The 26,317-nt window shown below is 38.5% G+C and overlaps 1 protein-coding gene across 1 annotated transcript in view; it reads left to right on the top strand.

The window, feature by feature from the left end:
* LOC133788708 (uncharacterized) overlaps positions 1–26,094 on the top strand; it is a 70,333-nt gene extending 44,239 nt beyond the window's left edge. Inside the window, exons 25-36 of the mRNA XM_062226289.1 lie at positions 2,946–3,209; positions 3,293–3,391; positions 3,485–3,669; positions 4,873–5,208; positions 5,706–5,859; positions 6,004–6,114; positions 6,517–6,684; positions 24,910–25,036; positions 25,119–25,277; positions 25,398–25,510; positions 25,596–25,655; positions 25,754–26,094. Coding sequence (XP_062082273.1) covers positions 2,946–3,209; positions 3,293–3,391; positions 3,485–3,669; positions 4,873–5,208; positions 5,706–5,859; positions 6,004–6,114; positions 6,517–6,684; positions 24,910–25,036; positions 25,119–25,277; positions 25,398–25,510; positions 25,596–25,655; positions 25,754–25,960 — 1,983 coding nt within the window. The 3' untranslated portion in view covers positions 25,961–26,094. The remainder of the gene's footprint in view (positions 1–2,945; positions 3,210–3,292; positions 3,392–3,484; positions 3,670–4,872; positions 5,209–5,705; positions 5,860–6,003; positions 6,115–6,516; positions 6,685–24,909; positions 25,037–25,118; positions 25,278–25,397; positions 25,511–25,595; positions 25,656–25,753) is intronic.
* The last annotated feature ends 223 nt before the right edge of the window (positions 26,095–26,317 follow it).

A 26,317-nucleotide genomic window follows, 5' to 3' on the forward strand; every position in this document is an offset into this window, starting at 1 on the left:
CTTGACTGCACTGCCCCCACTGTAGTCGACGTCGGGATTGTAATCGCACTCTTGACTGAGAATGGAGTAAACACAGGTCAAGGAATGGAGATAGGGCTTGGAACAATTTTTGGGCCTGGTGCTTGTGGTTTAAGGCCCCCATTTAATAACTGATGGCTCTCTTCTATCCTTTGGGCTGCCTCCAATATTTGGGCCAAGCCCACTGGTTGCAAAATATGAAGAGCCCCTTTGATATCCTCCTTCAACCCTTTGACAAAACTTCCCTCTAGTATATGTTCTGGCACACCAGAAACTCTAGACGCCAGGGCTTCCCACTTCACCTGATAGTCCTTCACCGTAGTCTCCTGGGTCACTGACAGCCATTCCTTCGCCGTCGACCCCACTGGCACCATGCGAAATTGTAACAGCAGTAATGTCTTCAAAGCCATCCACAATGTGATCGGCCGCCTCTGATTTTCCCATTGGAACTAAGATAATGCATCTCCTTCCAAGCCAATGGTTGCTGCTTCAATCATATGAGCTTCCGATAACCGATTCAACAGAAAAGACCTCTCTACTCGAAAAATACATTCGTCCGAGTTGTCCCCTGAAATCAATGGTAGCTCCATTCTTAGAGGTCGATAATCACGACTGTAACCCTGGTCACTGTAGGGCCACAGATCTCCATTATGCGATGGAGGTTGAAGAGTAGGATGGAGCTCAGTCAGCTGAGGTCTTGATGTCGACAACACGTCCGCATCAACTGCCCGGCGTTGCCGATCGTTGCTGGTGGCAGTTATCTCTACGCGTGGTTATCCCGAACCTTGGATGAACCGAGCCATATGACCCACTAGAAAGTCCATCTTCTGCATCGTTGCAAACTCAGATTTCAACGTATCCATCTCTTGCGACAAGTGCTGGAAATCCAATGTAATTCCCATTAACTCATATCGAAAACCCAATTGCAAGGTTTCCAATCATTCATCAATGGCATCTAGTGGATTGTCCTTCTTCGACCCCATGAAAGTATTGGCTTTGATACCAATTTGATAGGATTTCCCTGCAATATTGGTTAGCACAGCAGCCAAAATAGAAAGAAATGAAAGAAAATTGGTCTGTAGCCTGGAATTCGAGAGCCAGGGTCTCTCTCACAAGGCTGGTTACAGCAACTAAATTCTCCACACCACAATAACACTCCTCACTCACACCTTATTCACTTACTCTAGTCCTTACCCTAAATTGTGTACCCTACTCCCATACAAACCCAGCCCTTCTAACTAACTTTCAGCCACTTGTGCTTACCTTCCTTTTCCTCTCCTAGTGTACACGTAAGTAAGCAGAGGTCTATCAGAAAATGATTGTTGTTGAAAATTAATATACGCAAGTATACGCAGTCACACAAGTAATATAATGATAAGTGAATCGTCTCCACAGGGATTGGTATTAAAAAGTTCAATGTAAACACCAATTAATTACAATTTAGAAATTTAAGAAACTGAATTGAGTGGTTGTTGAAACTAAAATAAAATGAAAGAAATTAAAATATGCTTAAAATTAACCACAAGTTCTAGAGAAATAACAGCAAGAAGAATTATCAATGGAACAATTGGACTTGAATAGCTAAATCCCCCTATGTCAAAAACTGCCCAGAATGCTATAGCATTAAATTTAGCAAATCGCACCAGAGTTAACTAGAATTCCCAATATGCTCACCAGATTTTTCCAAAACTCGTGAATATAGTTCTACCATCCAATTAAATATATTCCTATATCAAATCAGACTTAAGAACACAAATAACAGCACCAATTCTCAAAAGTTATGCAAGGTAAGTAAAATATTCCTATTCTACTCACTAAGAACAACCTAACAATGGTTATGCTCTTGCATCATTCAAGTACAAACTACTACATTCAACCTTTCCAGAATTAAATCTAGCTTAATAATCTGCCATTGTTGGCCAAACAACAACAAACAATAATCATGAACAACACTTGAATGAACAATGGTGAATTTACGTAAATATGCATTTAAACTTTAATAACTATGACATAGGGTTCTTTAACCATTCAAGTCTCAAAAAGCTTAGCTCATAGCTAAATTAGTATCCAAAATCTGAAATGGAAAATTGATATCCATGAGTTCTAAAATAGCTATTCTAAATTAGGAAATACAAAAATTAAAGAAGAAGAGTAAATGGGACAAATCCGATATAGTTGGTGTGTGAATCCTCCTTGTCCTTCTCGTTCCCCTTCAACAATTGTACTTCTCTCTATTTTTCTCTCTGTTTTTCTGTACTTTTTCTTCTGATGATCCTTCAATGGCTCCCCTAAGGTGATACGGCTGGTACCCTTTTTCTTTCCAAATTAGGGTACAAAAATATCATGTCTCCAATTAGAAAGCCCACCTTCTTTTCCTCCACTTAGGCCCACTTAATTGGACCACTTTTCTGCCCAAAATAACTCCAGCTGGCGCCATTTATGGACCCATGCCACCTGGTCACGGATTAGAAGGAAATGACACAGCTGCCTTTAATTTCCACGTCAGCAAGTGAGCTCCAGCATGCTGTAGCATGAATTTTAGCAATCTGGAAAGTTTCAGCTTTTGCTTCCAAACCAAGCTCCCAATTTTTCTTCTTCAATCCTTCCATGGATCGCTTGATTCCCTTTTTACACAGAAAACTAGAACAAGATTAGTTATTTAATTCCAATTTAAACCCAAAATATTGTAAGACTCCACTATTAGATCAACTAATTATATAGATAGATAACAACTTAAAATTAACAAACAAACACCAAAATCATCACTCTTTTTATGCATAATTAAGTGTAAAAGTCAAATAAATAACTCTATATCATAGAGTTATCAATGATCATGTGTTGGCATATAATTTTCCATTCATTCCCCATCTTTATATCTGTGCTACTGTTTTGTTGTATTTCACAGTTACCTCTTCTGGAATTTTCAGGTTGGAAAGCATTTAAAAACATTATGGTCAGCAGCTTTCCGCACCATGGATGACATAAAAGAGACTGTCAGAATTTCCGGTGAAAAGTTATGCCGTGCTGTTACTTCATTAACTATTAGACTGTGTGATGTCTCTCTAACGGATATAGCGTATGCAAGCCAGGCCATGAACATTGTTCTGCCTGTTCTACTTAAAGAAGGCATATTAAGTAAAGTTGACAATATCCGCAAGGCTTCTATCGCAGTTGTAATGAAGCTTGCAAAGGTTAGCATTCTTTTCAGTTGTTTGAAGTTTTTCTATCTGTATTAAAGCTCAAAAGTACTCTGGGTTTTTCCAATTTATTACAGGGTGCAGGGCTTGCTCTTCGTCCACACTTGTCTGATTTAGTCTGCTGCATGCTGGAAAGTTTGTCTAGCCTGGAAGACCAAGGTCTAAATTATGTCGAGGTTGGAAATAAATATGCTATAATGCCATTCTTACTTTCAGGAATTGCTTATTGTTTTCTTTAAATTATTTATTTGTTTGTGATTGTCATCCAGTTGCATGCAGCAAATGTTGGAATACAAACGGAGAAGCTTGAAAATTTGAGAATCTCAATTGCAAAAGGCTCTCCGATGTGGGAAACTCTCGATCTATGCTTAAATGTTGTTGATTCTGAATCCTTAGATCAATTGGTTCCTCGTCTTGCTCAATTGGTCCGATCAGGAGTAGGTCTCAACACTAGGTATGTATTAATGGCTTTATTTCTTCAAATCCAGATATTATGGAAATATTTTAGTAATTTCTTGTTTTTGTTGATTTTTTGTCTTGTTCCTCGTAGTTTGGGCATTTGAAATTCTACATTCTTTTGTGAAATATTTTCCAAATGTTCACTTATATAGTTAATGTTCGATCTTTTTAAATATGGAAAATATATTAGGGATCCATAAAGTATCCGCTGTAAATAAAAGGAAATTGAAAAGGGACTGACTACAGTTCCAGGTGTTGCTGAAATGTATTGTAATGTATTTTTTATGTTGATTGTTTGTACTTCTAAAATTATGTAGACTATGATCTTGTGTGACATTTATCCAAATTTTCCCTTAGATAGCTAAGAATTGATCTTTTTATTATGGAAAAGATATTAGGAATAAAAAAAATGACAGTAAATAAAAGGAAAGTGAGGACTGACTTTAGTGAATATAAATATGCAATGCCTAGTAGGTACACCTTGAATCCCTTACAATCTCAGAAAGCTCACTAAATTCTTATGTCTTTTTCTTGCCTTTAATTCATGTATAATTTTATTTTTTCTATATAAGAAACAAAACATTTATTAATGACCAAAAATACGTAAATTACAAGAAGAGGATAATGTCCTTGAGAGAAGCAAAGCAACAAAAAATAAATTGAGTAATCAAAGAAAGCAACACAATCCTTGAATTCTTGTCACTTAAGCCCAAAGAGAGATTTCTAAACTTGAAAGTTGCTCTTATATTATTAATACTAGGATGGAATAAAAGTTCAGTAAAAATCTAGAGAGTTGTATCAAAACTGAACATACATTGTGGGGATTTACAAAAATCCTGAACTAGAGTACTCTTTGTAAGGCTAGCTCAGTGGTAAGGGAGGGTTGTGGTAAGGTGAAGGTCTCAGGTTTGAACCTGGGACCTCCTTGTTATTTCTTTGTTAGTGCAGTAAGTGTGCTAACCATATAGCAACTCCAAAAAAAATGTACTGATTATTTAAATAGAGATTGGAGTATCTGGTTGTCACGTAAAAATGGCAAGATGTCATTTTTTGTATTCTCTCTTTTCATTGTAATAAAAATATAATAATAAATGATTTAGGAAAAACAAGTGTACATGAAATTTATCAATACCATTAGAAATCTGCCTATTTGCTTCTGGTGCTTTCTTTGACATGACCTGTATGTGTTTTCTCACAGGGCCGGTGTTGCTAGCTTTCTTAGCTTACTTGTTCAAAAAGTTGGCTCTGATTTCAGACCATACACTAGCATGCTTTTGAAGTTGTTGTTTCCTGTTGTTAAAGAGGAGAAAAGTGTAGCAGCCAAACGTGCCTTTGCTAGTGCTTGTGCCATAGTTTTAAAGTATGCTGCACCAACTCAGGCCCAGAAGTTAATTGAAGATACTGCAACCTTGCATACTGGTGATAGGAATGCTCAAATTACGTGTGCAATTCTATTTAAAAGCTACTCATCCATGGCCTCCGATGTTCTGAGTGGATATCATACATCAGTTATTCCAGTTATTTTTATCTCAAGGTCCATTTCATATCCTTCTTCTTTTGTGTGACTTTAGACCTTAAATTAGTACGACATTATTTTTTATCACCAAATCTTGGCAAAACCAATGGGACTAATTACTGCCATAAGATGTTTAGGCAGATCTAGCACTGTAAAGAAGTAATTTATTAAATGAGACTATAGAAGACTGGCTGCAACTCCATTGCTTTGTTGTAATCTCTTACAGGGTCTCCTTACATTAGAAACGTTGCTGTAATCTTTTACATGACCTCTTGGTTATGACCTTTGCAAATTAATCTCCTTTGGCTTCTAACCTACTGACCTCTATAAATTGAGGATGACCTTCAAGAAAGATGCTCGAGTGTGAGAGCTCATAATTAAAAAATTGAAAGCACTGTGATAATATTTTATGTTTAAACTGCAGGAAAATTATAATATTCTATTATTGTTATAATTGATTACTATTATTGTTAATGTGTTTTGTTTGCTTTGGAATTTAATTTTCTCTAATACAGATTTGAGGATGACAAGAACGTCTCTGGACTGTTTGAGGAGTTATGGGAAGAAAATACTAGCAGTGAAAGGATAGCCCTCCAATTGTATTTGGGGGAGATTGTATCTCTCATATGTGAGAGCATTACTTCATCTTCATGGTCAAGTAAAAAGAAAGTAGGTTTTTTTTTGTCCTTTTAAGTGAAGTTATTTAGTTTCTCTTCCTTTATATTTTATCGCTTTACAATTTCTATTTCGTTTTTTTTTGCAACTTATAATATTATAATTGTTGGCTCATGGTTCTCACTACGTGAATTGCAGTCTGGTCTTGCAATTTGCAAGCTAGGTGAAGTGTTAGGTGAATCCTTGGCTTCTCACCATCATGTATTACTCCAAGCTGTTATGAAAGAAATTCCTGGGCGTTTGTGGGAGGTATTATCATTGATCAATGAACTAGTTCGTCAAAAGTTTTTTGATGAAATAAAAAAAAAAATGTTAATAAAGAGGAGGATTTTTTTAATGAAAAATACAGCCAAAAAATAAAAATTGAATATTATTTCAAATTCCATCCAAAATATCACAACTTTCTAATAAGCTTCTGTAGATGGTTAAAATCAGTCGACCATATGTGGAACTAAGAACAGCAGTTGTGCAAACTAAGAAATAAAATGCATTAGGAACAAAAGATTGAAATGAAACACAATACAATAGTTGAATATAGTAGCCAATCCAACATATTGCAATGGTTTGCTGGGCTCTAGATCGTATCTGTCAAGATAGTACTATTTTCCCCTTTCTTACATCAGTCTACTAACATCATGTTGAATGAGACAGGGCAAGGAAGCTCTACTTAATGCAATAGGTGCTCTCTCCAAGTCATGTCATAAAGCAATTTCGGGTGATGATCCTACCATTCCTAATGCCATTTTAAGTGTGGTTTCCTCTGCATGTAACAAAAAGGTGAAAAAATACCGTGAAGCAGCTCTATCTTGTCTTGAACAGGTATTTATTTCCATTTTGTAGCTATGACTTATTATTGAAGACTTTCTTCTATCGGTGTAAATGCTCTTTAAAATATGTCTTGCTTCTTTTTTAATTCCCCGTTTCTTCTATATGGTTGTGCTTTCTTCAAGTTTCTTTTCACTGCACTTATGCATATCATGTACTCTTGTTACTTAGATCAGTTGCTGAGAGATTCAATTGGTTTTCACAAATGATATATCTAATGTACAAGGTCTTTGGTAATGCTTCCTTATTAGAGATGATTATTATTGTTTTGCTTTCTTTTTGTTCAAAGTTCTGACTGTCATGTTCTTATTCTTACATCTAGTAGAGATCTTACCTTATTTGACACCTATTGACAGATAGAAAAAGATAGGAAATCATATTTGTATTTTATGTCTGAATGTTTAGTTTCCATATTTAGAAATATATTTGATTATGTAATTATGATAGAATATTTTGTATAGCTTATATATTTGTATCATATTCAGTAGAATAGTATATCCGTTTTCTACCAATCTCAAGTATTTCTACATGGTATCAGAGATTTAGGCTCTTTTCTTTCTCTCTTTCTCGAAAAAAAAAAAATATATTCTGTCCAGCTTCGGTTGTCTTCTCGGCACTAGTGGTTTGTCTCCTTCCTGTCAATCAACCAAGAGCCTTCTCTTCCAGTTGATCAACTAGGAATCTGTCTTCGAATCTTCGATCTTCAAATCAGCAAGTCCTCCGACGATCTTAGCACCATTACCTTCTCTGGTCACCTCTGTTCACTCCAACGACTTTGGTTTTTCAGTTTCATCTTTCCTTGGCTCCAGGCGCACCCCTCTCGACCAGTCGCATATCCCATGGTGTAGAAGCCCTCGCTCCAGTCCGATCATTCACATCCTTCGGTGCAGAAGCCCTAGCTTCGATCAGTCGCATCCTTCAAAGCAGAAGCCCTCGGATCTCAGATGCTAAATCTCCCAGACTTGGTCTCCTCAGAAGTTCAGTCGCACGTCTTGGTATCCTCAGAAGTGCGGTCGCAATGTTAGGTCTCCCAGTCGCACAAGTGACAATGTTGACCAATGAAGATATGTCTTCTCAAAGATATGTTGACCCTTGCGAACTGCCTCCTTTGTGTCCACTTGGTGTAGAGGATTTTCCAAGCGCATAATTATTATTACGACTTACCAAAGCATTATTTAGCGTAACAATTGGAGTAGTTTTTGTGCGAAGAAAACGGCTAAAGACATCTTGTAAAGAACAGACATCAGATCCAGAAAGAACTTGTGCCTTCCCATAATCAAATTCAGATGAAAGTCTTGCTAGAAAGCTTATGATATCCATCTGCTCACGTTGATGCCATTGAATCTTCACATCAGTACTAAATGGCAGCAACATATTAAGCTCCTCATACGTCTTTTTAAATGTCAAATTCATAAGAGACTGATCTTGTTTCTCTGCATGGTAAAAAGCTTTGCAAACTTCATACATACGAGATAGATTGTCTTTTCTAGAATATAAAAATTCCAAATAATTCATTAGTTCTTTAACCAATTCACAGTGATTGATCAAGCCAATTACCTCACTATCAATAGAATTCCGGATTTGAAGGAACAAACGAGCATCCTCCCTGAGCCACGTCCGTCTCGAATCATCCTTCTCTTTCAGAGGATCATCAGTTAAATGGTCATCTTTGTCCATTCCAAATAATTCGAACCAATCAGTTTATTGTCCATGATTTTAGACATCACAGGAACCGCATCAGTTACAACCACTGATTTTGTCTCTGATTTATTCTCAGCCATTAAAGAAACACGACAACAAACACGAAAAAAACCAAGTAGAATCACAACAGAGAACCTAGAACAAACCTTGATAGTCGCAAGTACAGAAACTAGGTGAGCAAAAACGAGGCATGAATCAACCAGAAACTCAGAGGAGACCAACCGGAACGAGGACGCCTGCCGAAGATGGACCCATGCACGCTCACGCGCCGATGCGTGGGAAACGGGGCCGCTGCTTGTGACGGTGCGTGAGGCCCACGTGCAGGGAGTCTGACCGCTGGATTTTGGGGAAACGGAGATCGGCAGCTAAGAATCTTGTGGTGTGGGCGGTGAGAATAGGAAACCAACAGAAATAGGTCTTCTAAAATAAACCCTAAAATGGACTAAACCCTAATTTGTGTTTGATCAAAACCCCAAAAGAAAACCCCTAATTTTGTAGCAAAATTCGAATTTCGTAAGCTAAAATCTTTGATACCATGTACAAAATGGTGAAGAGAACTGTATATTTTGTATTGTATTGAACACATATTTATATACAAACTAGAGAGTTATTCTAGGGAACTATAGGAAAATAGGAGATACTAAATAAATACAATTAATACTAATTTGGCCGCTAATTCATACTATAACATTTTCCAATAATAGTTATAGTTCTTTGTAATGTGATATTTGTCAATTGACTAAAAACATGCGGTCTAGATTGTCTGCAAGCTCAACAAGTCACTCTATGGCCTTGAACGAACTCCTCGGGCATGGTTCAATCGATTTCTAAAAGTTATTCAAGGTCTTGGACACTCATAGGGCCAAACTGACCACACTCTGTTCATTAAACACTCAAGAAAAAGGGAAATAATTATCCTAATTGTGTATGTTGATGATATAATCATCATCAATGATAATACTAAAGAGATGAATCTGATCAAAGAGTTGGCAAAAGAGTTTGAAGTCAATGATCTTGGAATACTGAGATACTTCTTGGGTATGTGTTAACAGTTATGAATAGGAATAGTTAACAGTTATGAATAGGAATAGTTTCTATTTTTAATGTTTCATTGATTTAGTACTCTAATCGTTTCAGTTTCTTTAGAATGATTAATTGTATTTCCCCTATATATACTCTCTTTGTTAGGTTGTAAAAAATACAGAAATGAAATACGATCTTTTTCTCCAGTTTTTACATGGTATCAGAGAATTAAGGCTCTCGATTCCCTCTCTCTCCACCACTCTCTGTTTTTTTCCATTCTTTCTGCGGTCATTCCTTTGCTCTCCGACGACGTTCAAACGTGCTCCAGGTGAGGTTGTCTGTCTCCAACACCCTCAAGTCGTCCCTCCTTCCAGTCGCACGTCCTGAAGCAGTCTGACGACATTCCAGGCACTCCGACGAAGCAGTTCGGTGACGTTCCAAGGATTCCGGCGAAGTCGTTCAACACCTGCCCCAGACCTGCAATCTGTCCAAACGAAGCTCCGTCCCTTCGTTTCCTTAGTGTCTTGGTCTCACCTCCTTTGGACCAAAGCCCAACTGTTCTAGGCCCAAGCCCATTTTTTCAGAAATTGTTATCACCCCCCCCTTCTTCAAAACCCGGAGGCTTGGAGTCTTGCTGGGCTTTGATACCACAAGGTTTGACTGACCATACTTTTTTTATCAAACACTCACTCAAAGGCAATGTCAGGGTATGTGAGGTAGATGAGCTTCCCTACTAGCTGTTGGTACCTTCCTTTGTCAACTGGACTTCCTTCAAACATTCTCCTCGTGTCTCCAAGCTCAATTGGAGTCTTGCTGGGCTTGCTACCAAGCATTCCTGTCTCCTTCAAGAGATCGAGAGTGTATTTCCTTTGGGATATAGAAATCCCTCTTTTGCTTCTAGCAAATTCTATTCCCAGAAAATACCTGAGAGCACCGAGATCTTTGACTTCGAACTCCTTTGCCAACCTTTCTTTAATCATACTCATCTCTTCAGTATGGTTGCCGGTAACAATTATGTCATCAACATACACGATCAGAACTGACATTTTCCCTTCGATTGAGTATTTGATAAAGAGAGTATGGTCAGTCTGACCTTGCCGTATGAAGGAAGATTCATAGTATTAAAGTTTTTTAAATTGGGTAATCAGTTTTTGCACCCCAAAGATGGTGGCCGAAGCTTGTGGGTAAGGAAGTCGGTTGATAAAAGATCCAATTTGTTGGTTGAGGATATAGGCGTACAGCATGAGGAAATTCAAAAAGGAAATATCGACAGAGGGAAAGGGTGCTCTGTTCAGGGGGCGGCGCTGTGGTGCTCGGCAAGTCGGCGGCAACAGGGGAGGGTGACCTGGAAGAGACAGGAGGAAATGAAGTCGTAACTGATTTTTCTCCTGATTTTCCGGAGTCAGGAGATCGTCTATTGAATTCTGGGAGTAACGCAGCAATAGTTAAGGAGCAGTTTTCTTCAAACAGTAAAGTTTTTAATTCTATTGAGGTGTCAAGAATTTATAATAGAATAAAAACTGATTTGGCCGTGAGAAATAAAAAGGAGATAAGATCTTTTGGATTGCATGGAGGGGAGAAATTTCCAAAGGACACGTGTGGCTCTTTGTCAGTGTTTAAAAGAGAGGAAATTGGGCTAAACATTTGGGTTTGGGCTTGGGTTGTTGGGCCGAGAGGCTGTTTTTTTTGAAGGACCTTGTGGATGTGAGGAAAGGAAGCTTCTGGGCCAAGAGGTCAGGAGAGGCTTTGGTTTTGAAGGAAGTGGATCCAGTAGAAAAACTGAAGTTTTTTCTGTCGCCTAAGCTTTCAAAATTTTTTCCTAAAGGCCCAAATTTTTTTTCTAAAGTAACAATTTATTATTGGACCGATTTCCCTCTCCCAGAGAAGAAAATTTCAAACTCCGTTCTTATCAAGGATATTGAGGACGAGTCTACTATCGCTTCACAGGAACGTAATATTTTGGTGTATGAACGTAGGAAAAAAAATCCAGGGTCATTAATGCACAGTAAGAGGTGTGAGGAGGAGGAAAAAGAGGTAGGATTTGATTTGCCTGATACAGAGAAATTTCAAGAGATAGTATTTGATAAGGGACTGGAGTTTGGGGGGTCTTTTCTGGATGAAGCAAGTCTGGATGGTGGTAACTCTGATATGGATGAGGAAGATTTGATGGAGGAGGGAGATCAACTTTTTGAGGACAATATTGCACATATAAGAAGCTTGTGGGAAGATAAGGAAGAATTGGAAAACTATACCCTTATTGAAAATATGGAATTTAAGAGGAGGGAGGAAAGTAAGATAGATCGAGAGAAAATTATTGCCCCCTCAAATCTTTCTGAGGAAGATTTTCAGTGTGAGAAAAAGGGAGGTTTGCAAGAGGTAGTTAGGGACTCCTTTGAGGGTACTCTAAAAGCGATGGGAGTGGAGTTGGTTCCAAAATATTTGGAAGATGCTGATAGACTGAAACAGGGGTTGGTTGATGACAGGAAAAGAAGAGAATTGAAGAAATTGGCCTTCAATATTAATTATGAAGGAGGGAGTAAAAAAAAGCGGGGTTGTAGTTTTTCTAAATGAGGATTCTTTCTTGGAATGTTAGCGGTAGTGGTGCTTTAGAAAAGAAGAAGGCAATAAAAGAGACGGTGTGTAAAATCAATCCAGATATTCTTGTCCTTCAGGAGGTGAAAAAAAGTCATGTGGACAGGCGCTTTGTTGGTAGCATTTGGCGCTCTAGGTACAGAGCTTGGGTCCTTTTACCGTCTGTTGGGAGATTGGGTGGGGTTTTGGTAGTGTGGGACACTAGATGTGTCAAAGTTTTGGATTCTTTAGTGGGTAATTTCTCCGTCTCCATTCTGGTTCAGGCAGAAGGTCATCCTCCTTGGTGGTTTTCAGGGATTTATGGTCCGGTTCGCTATGGTAGTAGGAATGAGTTTTGGGATGAGATTGCAGGCCTTAGTACTATTTGCGGGGATACTTGGTGTTTGGGGGGTGATTTTAATGTAGTTCGCCAGGTGGAAGAAAAGTCTAACAGTACTAGTAATACAAGGAGTATGAAGATTTTCGATGAATTAATTACAGAGCTTAAGTTGGTGGATCCTAGACTCAACAATTGGAAATTTACTTGGTCAGATTTCAGAAAGCGTCCTATATGTTGTCGGCTGGACAAATTTCTATTGGGTAGAAACTGGTCCATGCTCTATCCTTTCATTAGACAGGAGGTGTGCGTGCGGGTGGTTTCGGATCACAGTCCGGTGATTCTGGATTCAAATCCCCCTCTTTGGGGTCCTGGACCTTTCAGATTCGACAATCTTTGGCTAGAGCATAAGGAGTTTCGCTCAAATTTCATTAAATGGTCGGATGGTGCGTCTCTGAGATGTGGGTCTGGAAACAATTTTATGCTAAAATTGAGAGAAGTGCAAAGGAGGGCTCAAGTGTGGAGTAAAGGGATTTTTGGACCAAGGAAGTGGGAAAAGCAGGCTCTTGAAAGACGTATTTCAGAATTGGATAGAATGGAGGAAATTGGTAATTGGGATGATTCTCTCATAGCTGATAGAAGCAGAGTTAAGAGGGAGTGGCAGAATTTGGTTCTAGAAGAGGAGAGAGGAAACTGGTTGAAGCTTAAGTGTCAATGGGCCAAAGACGGGGATTATAACTCAAGACTTTTTCATAGTATCCTCAGTGCTCGTAAATCAAAGAATTTCATTTCTAGGATTGAGAGAATGGACGGGAGTATGCTAAATGGGGAAAGTGAGATTGTTGATGAGATTATTAGGTTTTTTTCTAATTTATATTCGGCTGTCGGGCGTCAATGGAAGGGAATTCGGGGCATAGAGTGGAGAAGACTATCTAGTTTCCTTGGGTCTTTTATTGAGAGGCCTTTTGAGGAGGAGGAGATTAAGCAAGCTGTTTTTGATTGTTCTGGAGATAAAGCACCAGGGCCTGATGGGTTTTCTTTGGCTGTGTTTCATTCAAATTGGGATGTCATTAAGGATGATTTAGTGGCGGTTTTTAAGGAGTTCCACGTCGATGGTTCCATTCCGAAGGGTTCCAACGAGTCCTTTATTTGTCTTTTTCCTAAAAAGCTCAATAGTTGTCGCGTGAACGATTTCAGGCCGATTAGCCTTGTTACCAGTGTGTATAAGATTATTTCAAAAGTTTTAGCCAATAGACTTAAAGGGGTGCTTTCACAGACTATTTCAGAAACTCAAGGTGCGTTTGTAGAAGGAAGACAGATTCTAGATTCGGTTCTAGTGGCGAATGAAGCAGTGGAAGAGTATCGTAGTAAAGGGAAGAGTGGTTGGGTGCTCAAGATAGATTTTGAGAAAGCTTACGATTGTGTGGAGTGGGATTTTTTGGATTTTGTGCTAGATCAAAAAGGTTTTGGCGCTCCTTGGCGAAAGTGGATGAAGGGGTGTCTCACTTCTGTTTCTTTTTCGGTTTTTGTGAATGGTAAGCCGAGGGGTAAATTTGGGGCCTCTAGAGGGCTCGTCAAGGGGATCCTTTATCTCCTTTTTTGTTCACCATTGTGGCGGACGTTCTTGGTAGCTTGGTGGACAAAGCAAAAGTTTCTTCAGTATTCAAAGGATTTTTAGTGGGTAAGAATAAGGTAGAGGTGAGCCATTTGCAATTCGCGGATGATACAGTTTTCTTTATTAATGACGAGGGGTCTCTTCATGCTTTGCTGGATATTCTCAAAGCTTTTTCGGCCAGCTCAGGTTTGCAAATCAATTTGCAAAAGTGTCAATTGTTAGGGCTTAATGTGGAGGAGGAGGTTGTGATCTCTCGTGCTTCATTGATTGGGTGTGAGGTTGGAAAATGGCCAATGAGGTACTTAGGGCTTCCTTTGGGAGACAATCCGAGACTAAAGTCCTTTTGGGAGCCTGTTTTGGCTAAATGTGCAAAACGTTTAGCGGGGTGGAAGAGTGCCTTTCTTTCTAGAGGGGGTCGACTGACATTGATTCAATCGGTGTTGTCTTCATTACCGGTGTATTATATGTCGCTCTTCAGAGTTCCGAAAAATATTTTGAAGGGTTTGGAAAGGATGATGTGTGATTTTTTATGGGATGGGGCAGATAATAAGGGGTCCGAGCATTTGGTAGCATGGAATGATGTTTGTAAACCCCTTTTTCAAGGTGGTCTTGGGATAGGACATTTAGAAGAAAGGAACAAATCCTTTCTTCTCAAATGGTTGTGGAGATTCCCTTGGAGCGTAATTCTCTGTGGCATAAAGTGATGTTGAGTCGATATGGCCGGGTAGAAAATTTGTGGGACACAAAGTCAATAGGGAGATTTACTGCGAGGGGCCCGTGGAAGGACATCTCCTCTCTTTACGGTGAGTATTTGGGGATGGTTCACTTTAAAGTGGGGCGTGGAGATTTGGTGAGGTTTTGGGAGGACGTCTGGATTGAAGGGCAAGCTTTGAAGGACAGGTTTCCGGATTTGGCCATCATTTCTCAAGCTAGGAACACTCCAATTTTTAAGATGGGTGTTTCTAGGGATGGGGGAGCAGAGGTGGATTGGGACTTTCGTTTCAGAATGTCTCTTTTCGATTGGGAAGTTCCATCTTTGTTTGAGCTACTAAGGATTCTGGAGTTTGTTAAATTACCATCAATTTTGGACGATAGGAGGGTATGGGAGCCTGATCCCAGCGAGTTGTTTTCTTGCAAGTCTGCTTTTCAGAAGATCATTTCCGATAATGGTTGGTTTGATGTGTTCTGGGCTAGGAAGTCAAGTTCCTTCTAAAGTTAAGGTGTTTAGTTGGTTATTGTGCATGGAGAAACTAAGTGTTAATGACGCTCTTCAACGTCGCCGTCCTTATCAGTGCCTCTCTCCTAGTTGGTGTGTTTGTTGTAAAAGGGCGGCTGAATCTGTATCTCATTTATTTTTGTTTTGTGAGTTGGCCCAGTCAATATGGTCAAAGGTGTGGGGTGAGTTTGGGGTGAGTTGGTGCCATCCTTCTTCTTGTTCTCATTTGTTAAGTTGTGGATTAATGGGGGATAAGCGTTTGAATCAGTTGTGGAAGGCTACAATATTGGCTTCTTTTTGGGCAATTTGGTTAGAACGGAATAGTAGAATTTTTGACGAAAAGTCTAGTCTTTGTGACTTAATTTGGGAGAGAATTAAGTTTTGGGTTGCCACTTGGGTGTATCGTACAAAAGGTTTTGAGGGATTATCCTTTTTGGATCTCTCTAGAGAGTGGAAGAGTTTTTTGTTTGTGTAGTCTGGTTAGTAGTAGGTGTTGCTTTGCCCTTGTTTTTAGTTTTTTAATTGTGCCAAGGTTTTCCTCCGCCATAAGTGAGGGTATTTTATTTATTTGAGTGGGGGCCTGACCTAGTGTTTGGTCCCTTTCTCCTTTTTTCAAAAAAAGTCTGACCTTGCACATATCCAAGCTCCTTGACAACCTTTAGAAAACGATTGAACCATGCTCGAGGAGATTGTTGTAGACCGTAGAGAGATTTGTTTAGTTTGCAGACTTTAGTTGAATTGAGAGATTCTTCAAAACCCGGAGGCTGACTCATGTACACCTCTTCTTCCAGCTCGCCATTCAAGAAAACATTTTTTACATCGAGTTGATGCGATTCCCAATCCAAGTTGACTGCTAATGAGAGCAATACTCTAATAGTATTGAGTTTCGCAACTGGAGCGAATGTCTTAATGTAGTCAATTCCATAAGTTTGAGTAAATCTCTTGGCAACTAATCGAGCTTTGTACCTCTCAATGGATCCATTTTCATTGTATTTGACTGTAAACACCCATTTGCACCCTATTATCTTCTTATCTGATGGTAACTCCACCTATCTCCAAGTTCCATTATGTTCAAGTGCTTTTATCTCTTCGAGAACTGTTGCCTTCCATTGAGGAGTATCAAGTGCTTCATTGATGTTCTTGGGAATCACAATATCTGATAGACTAGAGGTAAAATCTTTAAATGGAGATGATAATTTTGAATAAGAAATGAATTTCGAAATAGGGTGTTGAGCACAAGATCTAGATTCTTTTCTTAATATAATAGGAATGTCTAGATCTGACTGAGTGTTTGAGGGAGAAGTACCTGAATCATTTGCGGGAAGTGGTTCTATCACCGGATCGGGCTCTTGACTGTGAAGAGGATTTGTGACTTGTTTATTTCTTCTGGAATACACCTGAATTTCTTTTTGTAAGTCTTGAGGTCTTTCTGTTTCTAAGATGTTCTTAGAAGAAGGATTTGTTTTTCCAGGATCTGAAGAGAATGGAGTGTCTAGAAGTTTTTCTGGATCGGAAGAGAATGAAGTGTCTAAGAGGTAATTCTAAACCCCACGACCATTGAGCTTCTTGCTTGTGATGACTGTGCTCCCCCTGAAGCAAGGTGGGGGTGAAATATGGAACTTTTTCAAAAAAAGTTACATCACTTGAGATGTATGATTTTTTTGTGAGTGGACAATAGCAACGATAACTTTTCTGGGTAGGAGAATAACCCAGGAACACTGTTTTTATTGCTCTAGGATCAAGTTTACTACGATTGTGAGAGTGAATGTGAATAAAGGCAGTTCAGCCAAAAACTTTGATTGGTAGAGAATTTGAAGAAGTGTGAGGATAGAGTGATTGAAGGACAGAATATGGTGTTTTGAATTGAAGGGGTCGACTTGCAAGGCAGTTAATGAGGTAAGTAGCAGTGAGAACAGCATCGCCCCAAAGATATTTTGGAACATGCATAGTGAACATGAGAGCACGGGCTACTTCTAAGAGGTGGCGATTTTTCCGTTCAGAAACCCCATTCTGTTGCGGAGTAACGACACACGAATTTTGATGAACAATCCCATTTTGGAAAAGGTAGGGACCAAGAGTTGTATTGAAATATTCACTACCATTATCGGTACGAAGTATTCTGATAGAGGTTTGAAATTGTGTTTGAATCATATGATGAAAGTTTTGAAAAACCTGACATGTATCAGACTTATGCTTAAGCAGATAAATTCAAGTAATATGTGTGTGATCATCAATAAACGTAATAAACCAACGCTTACCATGAGAAGTAAAGACCTTGGAGGGTCCCCAAACATCACTATGAACAAGAGAGAAAGGACTAGAAGGTGTATACATCTTTGGAGGAAATGAAACACATGTATGTTTGGCAAATTGACAGTATTGCATTGAAATTCAGCAACCTTTTTATTGATATATAAAGATGGAAACAGATGTTTTAAATATAAAAAAACTTGGATGCCCAAGTCGACAATGCCATAACATAATGGTGTTAAAATTGGAATAAGAAACAGAGTTTGAAACATAAGTAGAAAAAGAACTTGGAACTTTGTTGATTGGATGCTGTTTGTCGAAGAAATAAAGTCCGTCACGAATCCTAGCACTGCCAATCGTCCTCCCCGATGATAGATCCTGAAATTGGCAAGAATTGGACACAAATTTAGCAAGGCAATTGTTATCGGAAGTCAATTTGTGAACATAAATTAAATTGCACTTCAAAGAAGGAACATAAAGAACTGATTTAAGAAGTAAATCAGGAGATAATTTAATGGTGCCAATTCCTGCAATAGGGGATTGAGTGCCATCTGCAATCTTGACACTAGTTTTTGTCGAACAGGGGCAATAAGAATCAAACAAATGAGATGAACCTGTCATGTGATCTGTTGCACCGGAATCGATTATCCACTGGAATCGATTATGGTCAGGAATGCTTGGTAGCAAGCCCAACAAAACTCCAATTGAGCTTTGAGACAAGAGGAGAATGTTTGAAGAAAGTCCAGTTGACAAAAGGAGTTACCGACAACTAGTAGGGAAGTTCATCCACCTCTCACATACTAGAGCTGACATTGCCTTTGCGGTAAGTCTAGTCAGCCAATATATGCATAATCCTTATCAGGGACATCTCAATGCAGAGTATATAGAATTATGGGGTATCTCAAGCAAACACCAGGACAAGGTCTTTTCTTCAAAAAGACAAACGAGAGGAAGATTGAAGTGTTCACAGATGTAGATTGGGCTGGGTCAGTTGATGATAGAAAATCTACATCTGGGTATTGTATGATTGTTTGGGGTAATGTAGTTACATGGCGAAGTAAAAAGCAAACGGTAGTTGCGAGGTGCAATGCAGAGGCAGAATATAGAGCCATGGCCCATGGAGTATGCGAAGCAATTTGGATTTGTAAAATATGGTGAATGAATTTTGTATTTATTCAATAGAATAGTATGTATTTATATACAAAATTAGAGAGACTAAATAGGAAACTAACTAAATATAATTAACTCTAATTTCTACAACTAATATACAACTAAAACAACTAATATATTCTAACACTCCCTCTCAAGCTGGAGCATAAATGTTAATCATGCCCAGCTTGTTACAAAGATAATCAACCCGCACCCCATTCAAAGCCTTTGTAAAAATATCTCCTAATGGTTCTCCAGTCTTCACATATCCTGTGGAGATCAGACCTTGTTGAATTTTCTCACGAATAAAATGACAATCAATCTCAATGTGCTTAGTTCGCTCGTGGAACACAGGATTTGAGGCAATATGAAGAGCAGCTTGATTATCACACCACAATTTTATTGGAACTGAAGTCTTAAACCCGAATTCAGTCAAAAGCTGATAAATCCATACTATCTCACACAGACTGTGCCATAGCTCTATATTCTGATTCTGCACTGGATCTAGACACAACATTTTACTTCTTACTCTTCCAAGAGATTAGATTGCCCCCAACAAAGACACAATAACCTGAAGTGGATCGTCTATCTACCTTGGAGCCTGCCCAATCTGCATCAGAGAAACACTCAATCTGGGTGTGTCCATGATCCTTGTAAACAATACCTCGTCCTGATGCTCCTTTCAAGTAACATAAAATTTGCTCTAATGCTGTCCAATGATGAATTGTTGGAGAAGACATAATCTGACTAACAACACTAACTGAGAATGCAATATCTGGACGAGTCACAGTTAGATAATTCAACTTTCCAACCAATCTGCGATATTTCTCAGGATCTGCAAATGGTTCCCCATCACGTGTAAGATGCACAGTTGGATTCATTGGAGTACTACAAGGTTTTGCTCCCAATTTTCTTGTCTCAGTTAACAAATCAAGTACATACTTCCTTTGAGACAGAAAAATACCTTGTTTACTCCGAGTAACTTCAACTCCCAAGAAATATTTGAGCACCCCTAAATCTTTCGTGTGAAACTGGGTATGGATGAAAGATTTAAGGGATGAGATGCCTCCAGTATCATCTCCAGTAATAACGATGTCATCCACATACACAACTAACAAAATGATACCAACAGTTGATCTTTTATATAACACAGAATGATCTGACTTACTTTTCAACAAACCAAATTTCTCAACAGCCTGACTAAATTTACCAAACCAAGCACGAAGACTTTGTTTCAACCCATATAAAGATTTGCGAAGACGACAAACTCGCCCTAACTCCCCCTGAGCAACAAACCCACGAGGTTGCTCCATATACATTTCTTCCTCAAGATCACCATGAAGAACAGCATTTTTATTATCAAGCTGATGCAAAGGCCAATGATGAGTAGCTGCCATGGAAATGAACAATCGAACAGATGTGTGTTTAGCAACAGGAGAAAAAGTATCACAATAGTCCACTCCATAGGTTTGAGCATAACCCTTGGCAAGAAGACGGGCCTTTAAGCGAGCAATTGTTCCATCTAGATTGACTTTAACCGTAAGCACCCATTTGCACCCTATGACCCGTTTTCCTGAAGGAAAATTAACCAAGTCCCAAGTACCATTCGCAACTAAAGCATTCATCTCTTCTATCATTGCAGCAAGCCAACCAGGATGAGACATGGCTTCACGAATAGTTTTAGGAATAGTGATAGAATCAAGAGATTTAATAAAAGAGCAAGAAGAAGAGGACAGATGATTATAAGAAACAAAAGAAGAAATAGGATATGTACATTGGCGTTAACCTTTACGTAGTGCAATGGGAAGATCATTGTTGAGTTTCGAATCTGATGACGAAGATGCAGGTGCAGGACATGAAACGGGAGGTGGATGCCTGGAGTACACTATAATAGGAGGCTTAGGAGGTGGTGGAGGAGGTGGAGGTGTAGGCATTGCGGGAGCTATGACCGAGGCAAGTGAAGGAACAAGAGAGCCGTCAGAACATGTATCAGGCGCAGAGGATGTGACAGAATATACCAACAAATCATCATCCTCCCCCTGACGAGTAGGAGTAGGTGAAGATGAAAAATAAGGTGTATTTTCCACAAAAGTAACATCAATAGACACAAGATATTTGTTAAGATAAGGACCATTACACCTATACCTTTTTGAAGACGAGAATAACTAAGAAATACACATTTTAATGACTTAGGATCTAATTTGGTGACATGTGGACGGACATCTCGAGCAAAACAAACACTGCCAAATACCCGAGGAGCAATTGGATACAATGACTTACCAGGAAAAAGAATTTTAAATGGGATCTCACCATTAAGTACTGAGGATGGCATGCTATTAATAAGAAAGCATGCTGTGGAAACTGCATCGGCCCAAAAAGGTTTAAGAACTTTCATTTGAAACAAGAGGGCACGCGCAGTTTCAAGAAGATGTCTGTTTTTACGTTCTGCTACACCATTTTGGGGTGCAGTATCAACGCAAGAAGTTTCATGAAGCATGCCATTGGAGATCCTATAAGATTGAAATTGAGCAGATGTGTATTCTTTGGCATTATCACTTCGCAAAGTACGAACAGACACATTAAATTGATTTTGAATCTCAGCACAAAAAGCGCAAAATATAGAAAACAACTCAGAACGATTTTTCATTAAATATAATCAAGTTATACGAGAATAATCATCCACAAAAGTAACAAAATACCTGAATCCAGGTTTAGACAAAATAGGAGAAGGACCCCAAACATCAGAATGAACTAACTCAAAAAGAACACTAGCACGTTTATTGACTCGAGGACTCAAACTAACACGATGATGTTTGGCAAACTGACATGACTCACAATCTAATGACGACACCTTACTATATTGGGGACAAAGCTTCTTGAGCAAAGGAAGGGATGGATGGCCCAAACGATAATGAGCATCAAAAGCGGAAGCGACACTCGGACAAGCAATAGGAGTTGAGGACAGTGGATCAAGAACATACAGGCCGCCAGATTCATGTCCTTTACCAATAATCTTTTTCGTCATAAGATCCTGAAATAAATAATGATTGGGAAAGAAAGAGATGCAACAATTCAAATTACGAGTGAGTTGACTAACAGAAAACAAATTAAAGGATAAATTAGGTAAATGTAAGACTGATGACAAAGTTAGCAAAGGTGTAGGAGTAATAGTGCCAGATCCAAGAACAGAAGATGGTGATCCATCAACTAAGGTAACAGAAGAAGTGGGACTATAAGACTGAAGAGTGGAAAAGAGACTGAAATTACCTGTTATGTGATCTGTGGCACCAGAATCAATGACCCATTTCAAGGATGTGGAAAGAAGGCATGCATTAGATTTACCTGAATCAACAATTGCAGTGACAGAAGGAGATGAAGACTTGAGTGATTCCTGGTACCTTGAGAACTTGGCAAATTCATTCGCAGAAATAATGACCGTTTTATCAGATGGATCACTAGTGCTTGCAACATTAGCATAGTGTTTTTGCTGATTTTTAAACTGTAGCTTCTTACACTCGAACTTGGTATGGCCTAGTTTCTTACAATAGTTGCACATAATGCTCCCAGATTCCGGTGTTCGATTGTCAGGCCTTTGTGAATTGCCTCCTTTGGAACCACTTGGAGTAGAGTTTCTTCATGGGGCATGATTATTATGACCAACCAAAGCACTATTAAGAGAAACAGATGGAGTAGTTTCTGTACGAAGAACACGGCTAAAGACATCTTGTAAAGAGGAGACATCAGACCCAAAAAGAACCTGTGACTTTGCAGAGTCAAAGTCAGATGAGAGTCCTGCTAGAAAGCTCATGATAGCCATCTGCTCTCGCTGGCGCTGTTGAACCTTCACATCAGGACTAAATGGCAACCACACATTAAGCTCTTCGTATGTCCTCTTAAATGTCATAAAGTAGTTCATAAGAGACTGATCTTGTTTCTCCGCGCGATAAAAGGCTTTGCAAACATCATACATACGCGATAGATTGTCTTTTCCAGAATACAAAAACTCGGTAATCCATTAGTTCTTTAACCAATTCACAATGATTAATTAAACTAATTACCTCATTATCAATAGAATTTCCAATTTGAAGAAACAAGCGAGCATCCTCACGTAGCCACACTTTTCTTGAATCGTCTTTTTCTTTGGGAGGATCATCAGTCAAGTGATTATCTTTGTCAATACTCCTTAGATAAAGTCGAATCGTCTTACTCCATTCCAAATAATTCAAACCAATCAATTTATGGTCCGTGATTTTAGACATCACGGGAACCATATCAGAAATAACTAGTGGTTTTGGATCTGATTTCATCTCTGCCATAACCTCAAAAAACAAATATTGGAAGAGACAAGACAGAATCGAACAACAAAGAACAAGTAAAGAACACCCAGATATGAAGAAGTGAGAAATACCAAACTACAACCTGAGACAGATGCGAGTAGGCTCAAGAGGATGAGCTGGAGATGATTCGCCGCCGAAATCCCTGTCACACGCGCCGGCGCGTGGGGTAGGTGGCAGAAGGAACAAGCGGCGCGTGAGCCACACGCGTGAGGAATCCGACGACCGGACTTTGGGGTTTGGCAGATCGGTGGCTGGGCAATCTTTTTGAGTGGGCGGTGAGAACAAATGATCACTCTAAAGATGGTTTTCGAAAAAGAACCCTAATTGAAAAACCCATATTTGTGATGAACCCTAATTGAAAACCCCAATTTGTAATGAACCCTAATTTCGAATTTTGAATTCCCAATCCCAAAATCAGCTCTGATACCATGTAAAATATGGTGAATGAATTTTGTATTTATTCAATAGAATAGTATGTATTTATATACAAAATTAGAGAGACTAAATAGGAAACTAACTAAATACAATTAACTCTAATTTCTACAACTAATATACAGCTAATACAGCTAATATATTCTAACAAGATTAAATGCCTACTAGAGGAGTTAAAAATTGAGTATGTAGCTCTCATTCAGCTTTATTGTGATAATCAGTCTACCATCAGCATTGCACATAATCCTGTACATCATGATCGAACTAAACATGTAGAAGTGGGTCGTCACTTCATCAAAGAGAGGATTGATGGAGGAATCATAAGTATTAGATATGTACATACAGAGCAACAGCTAGCCGATATTCTCACAAAGGGGTTGTTCGAGCGAGTATTTGATTTTCTTGTAAACAAGCTTGGACTTATCAATATCTACAGTCTAGCTTGAGGGAGGGTGTTAACAGTTATGAATAGGAATAGTTAACAATTATGAATAGGAATAGTTCCTGTTTTTAATATTTCATTGATTTAGTACTCTAATCGTTTCAGTTTCTTTAGAATGATTAATTGTATTTCCCCTATATATACTCTCTTTTGTTAGGTTGTAAAAAATACAGAAATAAAATACAATCTTTTTCTCCAGTTTTTATATTATGGAATTTGCTAGGAGTAAAAGGGATATTTTTGTATCACAAAGGAAGTACATTCTTGATCTCCTAAAAGAAATCGGAATGCTAGGCAGTAAACCTTGCAAAACTCCAATCGAACTAGGAGACAAAGCACGGATGTTCGAGGGAGATCCAGTTTACAAGGGGAGATATCAGCGGTTAGTTGGAAATCTCATTTATCTCTCACATACTAGACTTGACATTGCGTTTGTTGCGATCTAGTAAGTCAATATATGCATGACCCTCACCAAGGTCGCCTCGATGCTGTGCATAAAGCAAACACCAGACAAAGGGTTATTCTTCAAGAAAACTCCTAAACGGAAGGTTGAAGCATTCATAGATGCATACTGGGTTGGATCGATTGATGATAGAAAGTCTACTTCTGGTTATTGTACTTTATTGTGGGGTAGCTTGGCGAAGTAAGAAGCAAACTGTTGTTGCAAGAAGCAGTGCTGAAGCAGAATATAGAATCATGGCTCATGAAGTGTGCGAAGCGATTTAGCTAAAGAGACTACTAGAGGAGTTAAAGAGACTACTATTAGTATTGCTCATAACCCAATATGTCATGAAAGAACAAAGCACGTGGAAGTGGATCGTCACTTAATTAAGGAGAAAATTGAGAAATTGATGGAGGTGTTATCAAAATTAGATACGGGCATACAGACCAACAACTGGCAGATATTCTTACCAAGAGATTATTTGAAAGAGTATTTGATGACAGATAGGAAATCATATCTGTATTTTATGTCTGAATGTTTAGTTTCCATATTTAGAAATATATTTGATTATGTAATTGTGATAGAATATTTTGTATATCCATATCCTATATGTTTGTATCATACTCAGCATAATAATATATCAGTTTTCTACCAATCTCAAGTATTTCTACAACACCCACTAATGTCTCCTGCTCTGATTTCAGGTTGTGAGGTCCTTTGGTAATCCAGAGTTCTTTAAATTAACTTTTCCAATGCTATTTGAGCTTTGCCAGTCGGCTAATATCAATAATTCTGGGAAAGTAACTGTGACAAGTGATGCTGTTAAATCTGGTGATGACAATATTTCAAATGTCCTTTTAAATGTAACACCGCTTTCTCTCTTTTTAGCTTACAAATCTTGCTTTGTGGACAGAAAAAGATGATGTCGATGAGGTTTCATTTCCGAATGACAAACTATTGGAATGTGTGACATCTTGCATTCATATAGCACAAATAGATGATATTCTTGAGCAACAGGATAACTTACTTCACCTGCTGATTACTTCCCTGTCACCTGGACTTCCTTGGACGGGTAACCTTTCTTTCCCTCTTTACTATTAACTAAATTGCAAGAGCTTTATATATAAATGCCTTTATCATTGATGAATTTCGTTCTGTTGCTTTTGCTATGTATTTTCACTGTTTTTTTTAGTTAAAATATCAACGTTTTCATCAATAAAAGAACTCTGCTTAAAGTTCCACACAATTATGGACGACTCCAAAGAACCCTCCATAAATGCTGGGGTAGCATTTTTTGTCCAAAAGGTAATACGAGTCAAAATTATCCAAACCATACTTATATGTGTCTTACTGTTTGTTTGGATCAATTTAATTTCGTTCTTCTCTTCAGCTGTATCAATCAGTGCCGCCTAAAATAGTTGAATGCATAACAACGGTGAAGATTGCTCAGGTATGTCACATAACACGTGGAGATGGTTTCCATAAATGTCTCCGTTTAAATTCAACTTTTGTATTTTAGTAGTAACGGTGGTTTCTATGTTGATATAGGTTCACGTAACTGCTTCAGATTGTCTTTTAGAAATCTTAAAACTATATGAGCACATTCCATCAGTGTATTGGACAGCAAGTGTAGATGTTATGGACGAGCTTCTTCAATTGCTTGAAATGGAGAAAAATGGGGAAGCTAAGTCCTTGTTGAAGAGGTGCATTGACATCTTTGAAAACCTGAAGAATCATCGTGTTCAAGGCACCTAACTCAAAATTTAAGATTCTTGTAACTTGGGACATAGGAATTCATGTACAAACAAATTGAATCATAGGAATAACCTATTTTTAAAATTGGGGAATTTGCAATACATGCGATGAAATTTATAGATAGCTTCGACTTTGATACGAGTACATTTAAGAGATTTTTTTTCCTGAAAAAAACTTCATTCTTCGAAGACCAAAGATTACACGGGAATAAGAAACTCTACAGCAACACTAGCAGATGCACAAAGAGGAACATCCTTTATCCAAGAACAATTGAGAAAAATTTAAGACAAGTTTGCAATAACATGAGCCACTTTGTTCGCACCCTGTGCTGTGAAATGCCTTGGTGCAATTGATGAA

Source organism: Humulus lupulus, chromosome 7 (genome assembly GCF_963169125.1).
Source record: "Humulus lupulus chromosome 7, drHumLupu1.1, whole genome shotgun sequence".
NCBI lineage: Eukaryota > Viridiplantae > Streptophyta > Magnoliopsida > Rosales > Cannabaceae > Humulus > Humulus lupulus.